General features: G+C 40.7%; 1 protein-coding gene across 5 annotated transcripts in view; it reads left to right on the top strand.

The window, feature by feature from the left end:
* The window catches only part of akap13a (A-kinase anchoring protein 13a), a 124,877-nt gene that overhangs the window by 103,278 nt on the left and 4,481 nt on the right, over window positions 1-17,118 (top strand). For all 5 annotated transcript variants that reach the window (XM_085441526.1, XM_085441838.1, XM_085441758.1 and 2 more), the window contains 10 exons: window positions 2,408-2,589; window positions 3,445-3,527; window positions 3,642-3,830; window positions 7,422-7,577; window positions 10,234-10,307; window positions 11,205-11,249; window positions 13,159-13,209; window positions 13,400-13,672; window positions 15,193-15,372; window positions 15,813-16,110. In XM_085441526.1, the coding sequence (XP_085297652.1) occupies window positions 2,408-2,589; window positions 3,445-3,527; window positions 3,642-3,830; window positions 7,422-7,577; window positions 10,234-10,307; window positions 11,205-11,249; window positions 13,159-13,209; window positions 13,400-13,672; window positions 15,193-15,372; window positions 15,813-16,110 (1,531 nt within the window). The remainder of the gene's footprint in view (window positions 1-2,407; window positions 2,590-3,444; window positions 3,528-3,641; window positions 3,831-7,421; window positions 7,578-10,233; window positions 10,308-11,204; window positions 11,250-13,158; window positions 13,210-13,399; window positions 13,673-15,192; window positions 15,373-15,812; window positions 16,111-17,118) is intronic.

Here is a 17,118-nt window from a genome sequence, read left to right as displayed (position 1 = left end):
AAATCATATAGGTTTGAGTTGTTTTTTCCATGTTTACAGGACTCACAGCTTCATGGCATGCCACACTCTCTCTCCCTCTCTCACACTCGCAGGAATGGAAACAGAGGCAGGCTGGTTGCTTAATAATCACATCCATCAGTAAAAAAGAAAAAAAAGCCTGCAATGTTTGAGTTGGAGCTGTTGACATTAGAAAGGGGAATAACATGTGGTTTGAAATGGATGGCAGCCATGTGGAGAGGGTTTGTTTTTGAGAGTATAGGCATCAGTTCTGTGGATCAACAAGAGTACATGCAGCTACTGTAGCAGGTCGTAGATCATCACCACCTTTACAGGAACACAGACCTGTAGAGCTAAAAGAGAATGGATGATAGTAAATAAACAAAAAGACGAGGAGAATCTAAATGTTTTCAGCTGAAACATTTGGAGCTTTATTACCAAACCTGCATATTATAGATTTGGCTCCATATTTTTGTGTTACATATATTCAAACTGCTGTTACTTAGTAACAGTGATTAAGACAGGGGAGTATTGCCTTGCCTCTGTCAAAGGCCTGAACAACTCAAAGCTGAGAGGTTTGACAAAAGCATAAAACAAGAAGGAAAAGCAAAAGATCTTTCGTCATATTTGCTTTAACTGTACAGCACAACCTTCCGCTGTGACAATGGCTCCAAAATTTAAACCTGCTTTTACTTCATTACTCTGGGGCTGGCCTCAAAGATGCTCTCTTCTGTCCGTGGCTCCATATCTTTGCTGGAATGACGATTCAAACATCAAAATGACAGCAGAAATGATCGACTTTGAAAGCAGAAATTGTCTCTTAGGAAATTGTTACACACTCAGTAAATACACCTCAGCTTTCTATTTTGTTGCATTCAGTGCTCTTAGCTTGCTGGCGCACAGATGTGGTGGCCATGCTCTATTCTATCTAGTGTGATGTGTGCATCATCACCACAGCTTGAAGCTGGAAGCCCAAAAATAAACAAAGCTAAAGTGCTTTTTTCTCATGGGTTGATGGGAAAAAAAGTTACATAAACTGCACAGGAATGGTAGCCATTGTAGTTCAAACTCACATGTAATTGGACAAATTAGCAGCATGTTAAACACTTTCAGTCAGTGACTCCCTAAAGCTTGGAACCAATGATCATCACACAGAAAAGACTTCCTCTGAAATATTTTTCCTGGTTTCTGTCTTGTCTTCAGTTGGGTTTTTGTTTTTGTGTTTTTGGAGTCCTTCTGCTTGGTTGCTTTCCTTTGCTATGGAAAGGATCCTGTGATCATCCACTACTGCTCTCTTCTGTGGACATCAAGGCCTTTTTATGTAGCTGTGTGTTCTTTTTTTCCCATCCACACGTAACAAAGCTCTTGATCTGGTCTCTTGTAATGTTCCCCCTCTTTCTCTCTGTGATGCGTTAGTTTTGCTTTTGCAGCTTAAAGATAGTATTGCGAGCTCTTCTGGGTTGCATGTTGTGGGATTTCTGAATGCAAATGCCACATCTAAATCTCCAGACCTTTTATCGGTTTAACTGACAAAGAAGTGTCTGAGAAATAGCCCACATAAGTTCCTGCAGACTGACGGCTGTTGATAAAGGCTGCAGTTAGCAGTTATTGCAGTATTTTTGGTGAAAGTATCCAATTAAAGGTGACTATTTGCATTTATGTTTAGGTGACTGATGTAGGAATGCATAGTTCCCCCCCTCTTCATGTTGAATGTGGAGTATTTTTAGTGCAAACTCAATCTTTCTGTTCCACTTGTTGTGCTGCATCAACAACATTTTTTCCCCTCTAAAATACTCACTTGATTTGGTTTAAACTGTAGAACGTGTGCTGTGGATTTTCTTCCTATTGTTTACAATGTAGTCACACCAGGAAGACAAACACACAGGAAAAAAACTCAACCTATTCTTTAAACCTCAGACAAGTGGTTGGAGAAAAAATGTAGGGATGTGGTTACAGCTTTGGAGTTTTACTAGTTTGAAAAGAAATGATGGAGTGGTTTGTGGTGTACTAAAATGTGCTTTACAGTGTTGGCACTCTTAAGAATGCAAGGTTAGCAGAGGCTCTGTGAATCAGCCGACAGCCATGATAATCATAAAATTAGCCAGAATGTCAATTTGGCTTCTTCTTTTCTCTTTATTCCATATTTTTTCATTCTCCCCTTTGTGTCTGTAATCCCTATCCATCCCTTTGTCTTTGTTTCTCTTACGCTTTTCTCCTGTAATTATCCTTTTTCCTCCTCTGCTTTAGCCCACCCTTCTTCCTGCCTTTTCCATCCTCTTCCCTGATCCTCACCATTTGTTTTCCCTCCACCCCCTTTCCTCCCTCCTGGCCCTCCCCTTATCATCTCTCCTCTCTCTTTTTTTTCCTTCTCTTTTTTCATTCTCCTCCCATGTTGCCTCTCTCCCTGCAGGATCAGCGCTCCACCGTGATCTCCCTCCAGAAGCTGATTGTCAGGGAGGTCGCTAACGAAGAGCGCGGCCTCTTCCTCATCACGGCAGGCATAGAGAAGCCGGAGATGATGGAGGTCCTGGCCAGCTCGAAAGACGAACGCAACACCTGGATGCAGCTCATCCAGGAAGCCATGCAGTCTATGTGAGTAGAATTCATGTCAGTGTTTTTATTTTAAAACATATGAAGACTAAATATATTACTGTACTTGACACACAATTATTTTTGCATCTTGTAATCTACATGTAAGAGCAAGCTTAGACCCCGATCTTTTCTGGTTTACCATAACCTGCAACCTCTTCCGCAGAAGAAACTCCACTGTGCTTTACATTAAGGGCTCTGTCTCTCAGAGTTCATCACCCGTCCATCTGTGATGTAAACCACGAGTTAGACCAAGCCCAGTTCTGTGGACAGAGCACTGTGCTGTCAGGAGGAGTAGCACTACTCTACCTGAGGATAGGATGTACTCAGGGACAGTCTAATGCTGGTTTGGCTTCAAGGACAGCTCGCTATAAGCAGAGGATTATTTGAATGCAGCCAGTGGGAAGGAGAGAGATTAGGCACTCTGTCTCCTTCGCAGTCTGACTTCTGCCAAAACACAAATGGAGATCATGCTATTGGCAGAAATGAATTTTTTTTTTTTTTTAAAGGCTATGGCTTCTGTTTTTTTTTCTCTTGAACTAAAAACACCATGTGTTCATGTGCTTCAAACTTTTGGGACACTTGTCTGTTGTCCTGTGGGATGGAAGCTAATGGTTATTTTCATGACTTGTCTTTTTAAGACGAGAAATCTGTAAAATGTTGCAAATTAATGAAAATGTTTCGGAATACTGTTTTTAAGTTTTTAATTACCAAAACTTTAGTGAATAATTTAACTCCAGTTAATTGATTAAACACTTGTACACTGTAAGTGATGTAGATTTCTGGTTGTTTGTTGGTCTTTAATCCTGTCTAATTTATGGGATGTTGTACATCATCTTTATTTTCTTTATTGGACAGGGACAAGGATGAGGATGAAGGGATTCCCAGTGAGACAGAAGATGACAAGAGACAGCTAGAGACTAAAGCAAAGGAAATGAGAGGTGAGAGAAATCTATTAAATTTGTTTGTATGATAGCAAGCACACACACACATTTGCCTGAGATTTCTCACTGTTTGTCTTTGTGTCTTCCTGTCTGTCTGTCTCTGCTGGTCAGAACTGTTGAGGCAAAAGGATACAGAAATCATGTCTCTGCTGGAGGAGAAGGTGCGGCTTTTCAGAGGGATGTGGGAGGGCGTGAGCCCAGGCGAGGAGGCCTGTCGGCAGGTCCAACCTTTCTTCAGGTCACCCTGCAGCCTGGAGCCGCCTGGGGGGGCGTCCATCATGAAAGATGCCCTGCAGGAAGGTAAGAAAGACGGGTTTCTAAGATGTGTGCTGTGGATGCGTCATTCATTGAATATACTGAGAAATAAATTTGAATGAACGAAAAAAAACACAGTGAGAGGCTTGTATACTAACATTGTTACACATTGTTAGTATGTGGCATGTGTCATTGCTGCTTTATGAACATAAAGTACATCTTACACGTGTTATCCTGTTTACGTTTTTAAATTTTATCATCTAGGCAAACTTAAAAGATTATAAGAAAGGTATGTAAAAGATTGAGTGGGTAAGTGCGATATCCTGAAGTTGTGTTTTTAAGCCTTAAACGAAGCGTTTTCGGCTCCTCAATCAGGATACCTATGGCCTAATCATGCCCAGCCCTTCATTGTCTGTTTTACTTTAAATGATACCACAAGTTAGAAAATAAACATCAGATATAAATCAGATTGCAATTACTTGCAAACCTTCAAACCTGTCACAGTGGTTGCAGTCGGTCTGAGTCAAATTGTAATTGTGTGGAGACAAGTTGCTTCCCACCAGGCAACCTGAGGGATTAATAAAGTTCTATCTTATCTTATCTTATCTTATCTTATCTTATCTTATCTTATCTTATCTTATCTTATCTTATCTTACCTGTGATCAAAACTGATCGCATGGTGACTGAGGATGTTGTACACTGCAACTACTTGCAATGAATCTCTGACAGCAAAAACATTCAATTGAATCAATGGGCAACCACTGATTTTTTTTTTCCTAGTTGGAAGGAGGGTTTCTTCCTATTTTTAACTCTGGTGTGACTGAGCTATTAGCATCCACTGTGGTGGGCGTCTGTCCTAGACATCGGGCAGACGTGCTTGTCAGATCCCCAAATCACCTCAACTGGCTCCTTTCGATGTGGAAATGTAGCAGCTTTTCTCTGAGCCCCTCGCAAATGACTGATCTCATCAACCCGTCTCTAAGGGACAAGCCACTCTGCCTTCGAAGAAAGCTCATTATCGCTGTTTGTATCCACAGTCTTTCGGTCACTATCCAAAGACCATGACCATAGGTGAGGATAGGGAGGCAGGCGGACCATTTTTTCCCTCTTAGTTTTTGGTCTATTCTCCTTTTAGTGAGGTTTGAGTTCTTAACACCAAAGCGGTCCTAACACTGCATTTGTAAATGACACCTTGAGAATAAAACAGGGTATTATAATATCTCATTGAAGAGAAAGCACTGACTCATTCATATGTATAGCTAATATCAATTATTAAGCAAAACTTGTGTCATGACATGAGGCATAAAGCCATCTGCTAAAAAAGCACCTTATTGTTTTTCATCGATTATTACATATGGACAGTTCTGCCCTCACTTTTCATAAAAAAGTTCTGATAAATTCTTTCCACCACACATTTTTGAGGCTGCAGGTGAAAAGGATACACTTTGGCAACCACATGGAAAAATTCACTGTAAAAAAAATGTGAATTTCAGTACTTTTTGTATGTAAGGAGTTTATAAACAATTTGTATGTAAAGAAAACTTGCTTATTCATTTTAATTCTTCTGATGAGAGCCTACCGTGTTATTAATCCCTAAGGAAATGATGTAATTGAGTATGTAATGAGCTCAGTAGTTGGATCCCTTCATAGCCCGAGAGAGAGATTCAAGTGTATAGCAAACATTAAAGGAGTCGGGATGCGTTTTGAGATTTTACTCCAGCGCTTGTTGGTGCTTTGGCAGTGTTGTTCATCAAATGTGTTAGAAGAAAGCGGAGAGGTGAGCTCAGAGCAATTACTGTATCCTGTGTTAAAGGTATTGAAATATATGTATGTATAGCTTTCACTTTACTTATCATTTGCACTGCTTTATTTCAAGTGTATGGGTTTACTTTGGATTTTACATGATGCAGTCTAACAACAACATGCAGGGATTTTGCAGGTGCTGCAAACTCGTGAATTTTAAGATGATGTTTTCAAGGTTTGAAAAGTGCTTGGATTTTGGATTAAGTGCTTGAAACTGTATTTGCATTACTTTAATGGGGAATTGCCGTTTGAATATTAGACAGTTTGCTTTTTAATTTCCCCCAGGGATCAATAAAGTATTCTGATTCTGATTCTGATTTTAAATAATTGAAAAGAATAAATTGGAGAAAGTTTAATAACGTTTTTTTTTCCATGTGTACCCTTTGAGAGATCAGTGGGTTGGAGTTTGTTATTCTAATAAGCATTAGCGTGAAAGCTGTAAATGCAAAAAAGATCAAGATCAGGAGAGTTTTAGCTCCTTCCTACAGTCAAAAATGGAAGCAAATGATTGCATAACCAATAATCAATCACAGTGTTTATTTAAAGAACTTTTAAATAACATTTTAGATATAATTAATGACCAAAATTCTCATGGACATATCCATCTGATGTCTGATATCTATTAGTTGAAATCAGGTAAGACCGCAACACAAATAAAATTTCTAGGATTATCCGCTTCCTATCTTTCCATTTCCGTAGACTAATGAGCGTGCTGGTTGGAAGGCCCTCTCCTTCATCATCTTCAGCATTCCTAACAGTGAACTGCAAACTCAGCAGGCTGTGGGGCCTAAATTAAGCCACCGTGGCCTTAACAGCAGTGCAACTGCATTGTCTGAACTGTAGAGAGGTTACATGAATAGTGTCATTGTGTTCTAAGAATTGGAAGCCAAAATAATTTAAGAGAGTTTGATCTGTTTTAAGGATTTTTACCAGTAAATGTGGATTTAAGACAATTTTGGACTTTTTACGGCCCATTGATGTCCTCTTGTAGCACAGTGACATCAAGCTTTGAGTAATAATGAAGTGAAACATTAATTTTGATTATGTATGCTGGGAAATCCTTACCGTTCTTAAAATGTAGTTGAATATGACTTGAATATGACAAAATGAAGAGAAAAGCTGAACCTGTTGTTGGTGTGTGTTCTTGTCTGTGAAGGAGCCGAGGAGCTTCGGTGGTCAGAGTGTGACTTGCGTAAGGAAACAGCTCCTTATTATTATTTAGTCCCGCTGCAGGCAAAGAGTGTTCCACAAAAATCTGGAGCTGGTTAAAAATACAAAGGATTTGTTTTAAAGTTTACAGGTTTGGTAAGTTTGTGACAGTTCAAAGAAAAACAGGCTGCAGCTCTAATGGCGGTTGGATGAATGAAGGAAAACTCCTGTAATGATTATAACTTTTCAAACTAGCAGTAAAAGTTTACCTACTCTACAGCACAATGTCTTTTTCACCTCGTCCTTGTAAAGCCTGGAGCAGTAATTGTCCTTATTTGATATGTGAATTGGCAGCAGTAATGTGATTTCTCCTCCTCAGGTTATTGTGTTTTACTGAGAATCTGCCAGACAGGAAAGGTCACAGTGTTGCATCAGTACACTGTATGCTGATAGCAATGCACACATCTTTTCAGAGTTTCTATACATTTCAAATTGCGAAGATGTTTAAACTTTTAGTGAAGAGGCTCTGTGGCGCTAATAGGTTGTCAATAGTTGCTTAGCAACAGGAGCCGGTAGCAGCCTGCCAGGATATATGGCTGCAGAGCTGAACTGTAACACAGTTAGCTGGATAATTCACTTACTGACCTGCACGCTGATGTTTCCTTCTGTGTGTGTCCGTGACAGTGGAGACGTTACAGACACTGGTGAATGGCAGCCTGGGCGGGGCCATGGCCAGCGTCCAGGAGGGAGGAGGTGGTGGTGGTGCGGGGCCGGTGTGTTTGCCCCGCAGGGCTGAGACCTTCGGAGGCTTCGACAGTCACCAGATGCACAGCAGTAAGAGTAAGTGTGCTGCTCTGAACATTTGTTGGTGTCTTTTTTCCTTTACGTTTTATTTTCTTCTTCTTCTTCTTCTTTTTTTTTTAAACATTGTGCAATCCAGTGCAGGGAAACATGCTGAACCCCCACCTGCTTGTCAAGATAACTGCACCGACTTGGTGACTGGACTGCAAATGTGTAACAACACTGCTGAAAGCCAAAGCACAGTTTTTAAAAGTGGAATATTTCATTTTTCATCTTGAAACGGGGTTTTGGTGGTCATACCCACCTCTCCCCACAATTCCCCTGCTCAGAGCAGTTAGATAAAACATTTCAGACGGAGGCTTGGACAGCAGAGCTGGAGCTTCCTGAGGGAAAGGTGGCCTGGGGCGATATCTCTGAACTGGTGGCTTGCAAGCTGATAGTGTCGAATCCATTGAACCACAAGAGCTCTAAGAGGTCCAGATCTCTACATCGCTAGCATACCTGGAAAACTACAGCTAAACAATGATATTTTTGTCTGAGGGGGATGTCTCTTAAACACTATTGCAGCCTTGATTTATTTAAATAAGCAAACATAATGAAATATAGAGACTAATGTAAGGGAATATAACAGATAGATAAATGTGTTGACTGTTAATTATATTTTAAAGTAAATGTAGACTTTACACAAGTCTCTGTAGGTGGAGAAGGAAGAAAATGTAAATAAAAGAATAGCAGTGAAACTAAAAGAATGTAAAAGAAAAAGGCAGAACATAATTCATAATAAATAATAAATCAGATGAGATGTCAGATTCAACATAAACACAACATGAATGTAGGTCAGCAGAAAATCTTTTGATTCCTTCCCGAGTTTCTGCATGTGAGAGCCACTTATTTTATTGACATAGCAAACCCGGCTGTAACCTTCACAGGAGTCACTTGTTGACAATATAAAACCTGTAATACTTTGGATTTTTTTTGGTGGTGGGGGAGGGGGGGTTTACAAAAGCTCTCCTGCAGACTGTTTGAGAGGTTGCATATCTGAATGGCCTGCTCTGCTGCACTGATCTGTCAGACTTTGCTTTTCACTGAAATGTAGTGAGAATTTCTCATTTTCCATACATCCAAAGAAATGATGGCTGCCAAGGAAGTCGACTCTGTGTCAAAAGCATGAATTATATCTACGAGTCCCCCAATTTTAAGTGTCATTTCTGTTTTTTAAAATCATAGAATTTCACTATCACACAAAATTGCACAGGATCTCTCTCTAATGGTAAACGAAGGACTTTTATTAACCTTGTCGGAAACGACAGGGTGCAGAGAAAAAGTGTTTCCTTGCAGGGCGGGGTTGATCAGCTTGAGGTCTCGGTTGATATTAATATTAATCATTACATCACCTCACATTATTTCAGTATGAACACCAAACAAATTCTTAATTTGTACACCACGTCTACCAACTCTGTTTAAGTTACAAATCTACACACGGCTTTTTTCCTTTGATAAAAGCTAAAGCTGCGGTGTTCATTTAGCTAATTTTGTTCCTCTTCTGGGGCCTGATTAGAAGCCGGAAGGAAAATTGGTCAAAATGCAGACTGCATAAGTTAATAGACTTTCAGCATCACAGCTCTGTCATTAAGATGTGGAGATTTGACTATAATTGCAGTGTATTTATTTAATGAAATCCATGTGTCATTTAGATGCCATTGTTTTTCAGCTGCAGCCCTGGTGGTGTTAAATGACAAATGTGGGAAAAACAACCCAGCAAAACTACAAAATTGGTAAAAATGGATCTGAAGAGGTTGATTTTTCCAACCTGTAGTTACTCACTAAGTCTCCATCCTGCTTCATAAAACACGAATTTTGCTTTTCAGTTACATATTTGTGCTCATATTCGCCACCAAAACTTTTCACCAAGAAGAAAGAGTTTGCATTTAATCACCCACATTCTGATAAGTAACCATAATTCAGGCTGGGCCATTGTAATCAAGAGGTTGTTATTTCCATCTGCAGTAGTTTAGATTTGGCGGTTTGGCTCTGTTCTGGGACGTTCCCGCTCTTCCGTGTGCACATATGTGGAAGGAAAGGCAACATGAGCTGCCATAACAGAACAGCCATTAATGACAGACATTGTCACCGATGAAGTTTTAGCATTAAAAGAGGATCTGGGGTGGTGGTGGGGGTTGCAAAGCAGCCTGCAGATGTGCCACAGCTGTGGAGAAGCTAAAGGTCCTGGCATGATTTGGTGCTGGTAGTCTGTAGCTGCTGTCACCAGGAGGCAATGTCAAAAATATGTGGATTACCTGGCATGCTTCATATAAATCTGTGCTCTCACTGATACTTCAAAGAACTTAAACTGTTCATTGACATGACATCTGACCACTGCAGTGTTTCGGATCTTTTTCTGTGTGTTTTCTTTCTTTGTGGTGAACTTGTGATCTGCAGTGCTTTCCTTTCCTGTTCACCCTAGCTGTTTTTGGTTTGGTTTTTCCCCCAGCATTTGACTTTGACTGAGCAGAGCAGCTTACTGTTGTTGGGTTTGTTTGGTTTGTTTGTTTTTTTTGAGGACATAGCCTGTTGTTTTGGTTGAATTCCAGTCACATTTGTCTTTTTTCATATTCTAGCTCTTAGAGTTCTCCTTTTGTCTTGCAGCACTCTTCTTGATCACATCTTTTTTTCCTGTGGTTTCTCTTTATATCAGGTGGAGACAGAGATGAGAGTGAGGATATGGCGGGAGACCTGCGCAGGACTGAGTCCGACAGCGTTTTAAAGAAGGTCTGCATCCCAGCAGCCAGTTATTCTCCTTGACTCTGAAGCCAATGTGCCCCTACACGTCACAGAGAACCTGAGGGCATGTGTGGGGGTGCATTTGTCCTCCAACACTAACAATACCATTAAGATGAATTTAACTGCTTCTCTCCCTCCAATGAATTAGCCTCTTGACTCTTCCTCCCAGGTCCCGTTGCTAATGGCGACCATCAGTTGTGTAGGATTCAATAGATGATGGAAATGAATGGAGTGCCTTTAGGTGCTGCTATTGTAGCTCTGCACTGGATGCCAGCCTTTGTAGTCATTTATACTGCATATACCAGCAGCTGGACTGCACATTATTGTGTCTTGAATCTTTTAGCAGAGACAGGCTACAGTAAACGTAATGTGCTGTTTAATAAAGAAAAAGGAGCCAGCTATTCACCAGGCCATTCCTTGTAAATGCTGCTCTCTGAAAACAGAAGAGAAGCATTTAATTTTTCTTAACATTTCACCCCAGGCATGGTGCCAAAGTTCAAAGAGAGTTCAGCAGTAAAAGGACGGTGTTCAGAAGTCCGAGTCATCATTAAAAAATACAATGCAGAGTTAATTCCAGCCTTCCATCTTCTATTGTATTCACGTTGGTCTGTGCCGTTCTTTTGTAAACTGAAAATACCTTTTTAGAACCGTTCGTCTCGTCCCCATTTAAAATAAAGCGGCACGACACTAAATCCGTCATACATAATCATAGCCAGATACAATTAGACTTCACAGCACACCCACATGTGCAACTTTAATCACATTCGCTCCGTGATATATACAGTATACAGGCCCACAAGAGCACTGTACACAAGAGCAGATGTTTGCATGCGAGTATATTATTGTGTTTTAGCTTGCTCAGTGTGTCTTAATGTTTGTGTGCAGGGAGGAAACGCCAACCTGCTGCAGCTGCTGAAGAGGAACAGTGAGGTAACACTGACTTCCTGTGTCTAATTCAGTTCAAGTCGCTGTTTACATAGAAACTGCCAAAACCCTGTGTCAACGGCATTGTTACCGGCATTAATCAGCGTGTTGTCTCAAACAGCAGTAAAGCTCAAGTTCAGCCAGAATGCGTCGGCCCAGTTTGAAATCTGAAAGTCTTCCACAAACCTTTAACCACAGCACTGATCATGACTCAGAACTGTGATGGACTGTTTCCTCCTTTTGGTTTTGATCGACTCGTTTAATTATTATTATTCACTTGTTGAGGTTGATTTGCCGCTAACAGCTTTCCTTTTGCCACCTATCAAACACTTTTATACTCCATCAATAACAACATATAAATTTTTTTTAGAAATTCAAATTTGAAATTGTTTTTACTTAATCTAAACGACCCTGCTGCCCACATTTAGGGATTTACTACTGTTTCTGTAAAAAGCTCTGCTAAGTAATAAATAACAAAATAGCTCAAAGTGAAAGTGAGCATGTGCCAAGCAAAGTAAGCTGTCATTTAATAAAAGTAGGAAGAGTTTTAAGTGAAAATTGTTATTAAAATGCACAATAATCAGAAGCAGCTCATGCAGCGTAGCGCTGTAAAATAACAGGAAGAAATAAGGCTTAACTAATAAATATGATATTTTTGCAGCATCAAAGAGCAATAAGCAGTTAATACAAGACTAAAAGTCTAAAACCATGTTAGTGGGTCGGTGAAGTTGTTTGCGTTTCATGTTGCTAACGCTGCACGCGATATAAAACCATAAATGGTGCAGAGCTTAGGCTACATGACTTTTGCAGCTTTGGGAGCATTTTCAACTGTAGGAACAACAGGAAATCAGAACATTTGATCAGGAAGAGATACAGTGTCGGAAATCTGTGCAAAAATCACTGTGAATAATTTTTAAGCTGATATCCAGCCCTGAGCTGTTTTGCAAAATGGCAAAATGGGTATTTAGAACCTTTTATTTGAATAAGTCATAAACTTATTTAAGTATAATAAAACATTAACCATAAAAATATGCCCAAAGTAGTTCTAATTATTTTATTTCTTCAATTTTTCTTCCTAAAAGTATTTTATTTAAAAAGTAAAATTACTCCTTAGTCAGAATAGCCAGTCTTTAGCAAAGAAAAACAAGGGTTAGAATAAGTCCAAGGGGGAAACGAGTTAAGGAGGCTTTCCATGGCCTCCCTTTGTACATGCCTCTGTCTGCAGATATGGGTCCTATTCTGGTGTATTGATGCCTTTGGCTCCTTGTCATATTCGTTGAGCTATTCCTGAACATTTTTTTGCAGTGAAGCAGGGAACATTTTCCTGGTAGTTTGTGTGCTTTTGATAATATGTGTGTGCTTAGTCAGTCATGATGTGTAGGTCAGTGAATTAAAGTAGCATTTACAATAATGCAAGACTTAACGATTCAAAGAAGATCAACGTTTGTAACTTCATCTGTCAGTGGTTTTATTATCGTGGCTGCAAAGTGTGATTTTTAAAGCAATACTTGGTTTGTGGAGCTATAAACAACTTTAAGTTTAGTAAAATCAGTTTTTTATTATTATATTAAAATATTCTGTGTGACACCACAACATTTCCTCCAGACGTGTCACTTTATGAAAGCTGTTTTGTTTAGTTCGCAGTAACGTGGTTTGGATCAGTTTTGAGTCCTTGTAAACACGGATGACAAATACAAGGTTACTGTGCTAATATCTGAGCGCAGGAAAGGTCAGATCTCTGTAAAGTTAAATCAGCATATTGTTATAAATTGATATTGTATAAAACACCGCTACCAATAATGGTGAGTTTTAACATGTCAAGTGGAGCAGTAAGTAAGGCAACATCAAAGAGCTTTGTCCTTGCAGCCGAAGTGGATTTTTGAGGTTATACTCACTGCTCTCTCTTTTTCAACAGCAGGTCCTCCACAGTGTCTCCAACCTGCATCTTCTGCTAAGCACTCTGCAGGTATGATGGTTTCTAAGCAGGACAATACATCCAGCGCTCCAGATCAGAACTGACATGATGCAAGTCTGTGAAGCTTTCCAATGAAAAGAACAGAAAAAAGACCTCCATCCACACAGAGCCAGTGCAGAATACCCCACAATCCACAGGATGGGTATGTCTAACCTAATCTCTGTGGCTCTGTCTAACACAGGCAGTGGTAGTCCAGCAGGACAGTTTCATAGAGGACCAGCGGCAGGCCCTGAGTGAGCGCTCGTCCTCTTGCACATCGTTATCACGACCGTCCTCCCGGCCCAGCTCGCTGATCGAACAGGAGAAGCAGCGCAGCCTGGAGAAGCAGCGGCAGGAGTTGGCATCCCTGCAGAGACAACAGGCAGCTCATGCTGAGGAGAAGAGGAGAAGAGAGAAGGAGTGGGAGCTCAGGGAAAAGCAGCTCGCTGAGAGGGAGGCACAGGTGCACGCACAGGTAACTATGCATCATCTTCCACTAGCCCTGTTTATTATTAATAGTTTCAGGGCAGCTATAATTCTGACAGTAACCCCCCAGGATGGTTTCATGCTGCAGTGTTTCACCTCATGCAGTGTTTTATCTGATAAATTACAATGCGTACTTGTGCAGGGCATTAAAGTCTTCTGTGGTGCTTTAAAGAGATGGTACACTGCCTTCAAATATAGCTTTCACTGACAAGCTTGAAACGCTGAAAGAAAAGTTGCAGGGTCAAATTTCATCTGACAAGGCTGCAAAGGCGTGGTAGTAGATTCACCTCCACGGCTGGCTGAAACGTCGCACTAACTAAAGGCTGAACAACATGTAGTAAACATTCTCTCTGTTTGTGAATTAGGGCAGCTGTGGCTCAGGAGGTAAAGTAAACCATCTAGTAGGTTGGTGGTTTGATTTCTGGCTGCTCCAGTCTGTGTGCCAAAGCATCCTTGGGCAAGGATATTTGACACGTTCATCATCTGTCTGAATGTTAACTTAAGATGTAGAAAAAAGTGGGTGAATGAGACACATGAGTGCTCAATTGTGCAATTTATTCTCATTGTTTTCCATATTAAATTACTGCCAAATGGCAGAATGATTACAAAATAGTGATCACTTAGTCATCCAGATCTGCAAAGAAACTAATGTTTAAGAGTTTGAGCATTACAACAGTACAAGAAACCCGAACTATTCGAGCAGACATGGAGATGATTAACGTTCTTTTAAAAAGCCACAACTTCTGGATTAACCCTCGAGTTCTAACCCACCACAGGGTTACGTCTAATCGTACATTTTGAAAAAACACACCTGAATCGTGATACTTGCAATAACAATGTTAGTATTTTCTGATTGCTTTGACTTTGGAGAAATTTTATTTTGATGGGGTTAGGGATTAAAGTTCAGGGTGGTACGCTGATCATATGCTGCAGGTGTAAACAGCAACAAGAGCAGCAGTCTATGGTTTGTTTACTGGTAGTGACTGCACCTTGGATGATATGAGCAGTATATCCTTGCATCTGTCGAGTGGGTCATTGTTTGTTTAAATGAATTTCACACTCATTATCACCAGCGCGTGTGATTCCCTGCAGTGTGTCCCCAAAGTTTGAATACTTAGCCCACAATCAACTTAATGTCGTTTAAAATCAACAAGTTAAATGCAGTTGTGATCAGCTTCATAATGCACAGCAGGCAGCAGCACCTGTGGAGTTATGAAGTTGATTTAATATATGAGGAGACAATAAATTATTCAGTCAGCATTGGTAAAGTCTAGACTTCAGTTTTTTTTTTTCCAGCTTATTTTTTCCTGATGGGGAAACGTGCACTAAGGAGAGGTTGAGACACTGAATGTGATCACAATATTAAATCAGGCAGTCATTAGCTTTTATTCATTCAGGCTCAGTTATTGCAGGTTTCCACTAAAGGAAAGGAGCTGAAAACATACGATGTGACGCCTCACGTGTCTGTCAGTTCAATAAATCAATCTACACTTGTATCAACCGCTGCAGGAGGAGGAAATCCTGAAGCGGCAGAAGGACCTGGAGGAGGAGAAGCAGGAGCTGCAGAACAAGAAGGAGGAGTACCAGAAGGACCTGGAGAGACTGAGAGATGCCCAGAGGAAGCTGGAGAGGGACAGGGAGGCTATGCAGCGGCACCTCAACAAGATGGAGGACCTGCGTCTAGCTGAGGTGAGCAGGGACACTCTGAAAATCATAATAATGATAACACGATCTGCTGATCCCTGCAGGGAAACCGCCTCTTCTGTCGCCCCTCAGCTGCAGGGGAACACGGTGTGAGCCTGGAGGGATTCATTTTTTGCACTCAATGACACTCCAGCCTGGTTGATGTTTATGGATGCTTACAGCAGAGGCTTGAACTTGGGTCCTCTTAAAAGTGGATTTAAAAAAGCTCTTGGCCACATTTTAACTGGCGAGCGTCGCTGCAACGCAAACCAAACAGCACTGTTATGTTTCTCCAAAAAATCTAAATATGATCATTTTCCAAAACTGAGCTCTTCTAGAAACAGTCGTGCTCATCATTTAGCAAAAAGCCTTTCATGCATATTCACATACAGATGTAGACCGCAGCTGTTCATCTTCCTAAGCGCCTCTTGTTCCTTCCTTTCCAGAGGACTCCCTCTACAACGTCTGATGAGTTCGCTGGCAGCTCCCAGTCTCTGGAGCTGGACCCGCTGGAGTTCTCCTCCTCCTCTTCCTCCTCTCTGCCGAGGCTGCAGCCCCAGCGGTCCAAGCCCAAAGGGAAAGGCCTCAATCCCTTTACCTCATCCTCCACGAACCTCAAGGGCAGCGAAGGCAACAACCAGATCTCAAAGAGCCTCCTGCAGCTAGCCAAGAACAAGGGCAAAGATGGGAAGGAGAAGGAGAAGAAGAAGAAAAAGGCCAAAGGGGGGAGCGCACAGTCAGCAGGTATAAGATGATAAACTGGCTGGATCGAGTCGAATTGTTCAGTGTTTCACAGTGAGTCAGCAGGTTGGAGTGGAGTGCTTTTTGTCAAGGATGTACTGTGTTTAGTTATTATTGAAAAGGAGACATTATTGGTAGACATGTGGATGGATGGATAATGGAAGAAGAAGGAAGGATATGTCAGGTCTACAGCTTAGTGCAAAGTTTCAAGGTAGTTTTTTGTTTCCTGCCACAGTGCATCATCTGTCACAACCAGCCAAAAAAGTTAGTGTTCTTTATGACTAATGTAGAAAAAATAATAATTTTTTTCTGCTAAACTGCAGCACTTCAGAGAAACCACCACGGAAATGATTGGAGACAAAATCCAAACTGTTTATTCTGTTTAAATGTATGCTCTTAAGTATCTAATCTGAAGCCAAGTCGGAGTTAGACGTATGAAAGGAGAATGTTTCAAAGTTTTACCTTTTTTTTTGGTGCAAAATTCAATCTTTGTGTTACTATCCCACCACGACAGCTCAGTTTGATGACACTGCCTCAGGAAACAGAATGAAAATGTAAACTAAAAAGAAGATATTTTAGGAGAGAGCCGCTTGAGTTGATATATGCACCTGGCTAACGTTGGAATATACATTACAAACACGAAGACTAGATTTTATCTTTTGTTTTCCCCTATTGGAAGAACATGAACAGGGAGTTTCCTGTTTTCCTACTGCCCAGTTTACATGCATGATGGTGTTTCTAGTCTAACTGCATTAGAACTACAAACAGAATAAAAAGGCTCCATATAAATACCTCAGCCAGAAAGAAACGGGTCCAGAATTAGTTACATTTGCATTGGATTCAGAGTGGAGAAATATTCCGTTTCCTAATCCAATTAAAGAAAATTTGAGCATTTTTCCTGCACAAGTCCACAATGTTGATGTACATATGCGGTGACGTATGCTTCTGCTCTTTGTAGAAATGTCTGCTTCTGATCTGAACAGCTTCTTTCTGAATTTTTTAAAATGCAAA

Source organism: Copadichromis virginalis, linkage group LG1, assembly GCF_057382275.1.
Source record: "Copadichromis virginalis isolate Kocher_CV1m ecotype Utaka linkage group LG1, C_Virginalis_male_GT1.1, whole genome shotgun sequence".
Lineage (NCBI taxonomy): Eukaryota > Metazoa > Chordata > Actinopteri > Cichliformes > Cichlidae > Copadichromis > Copadichromis virginalis.
This window is presented reverse-complemented; position numbering and strand designations above follow the sequence as displayed.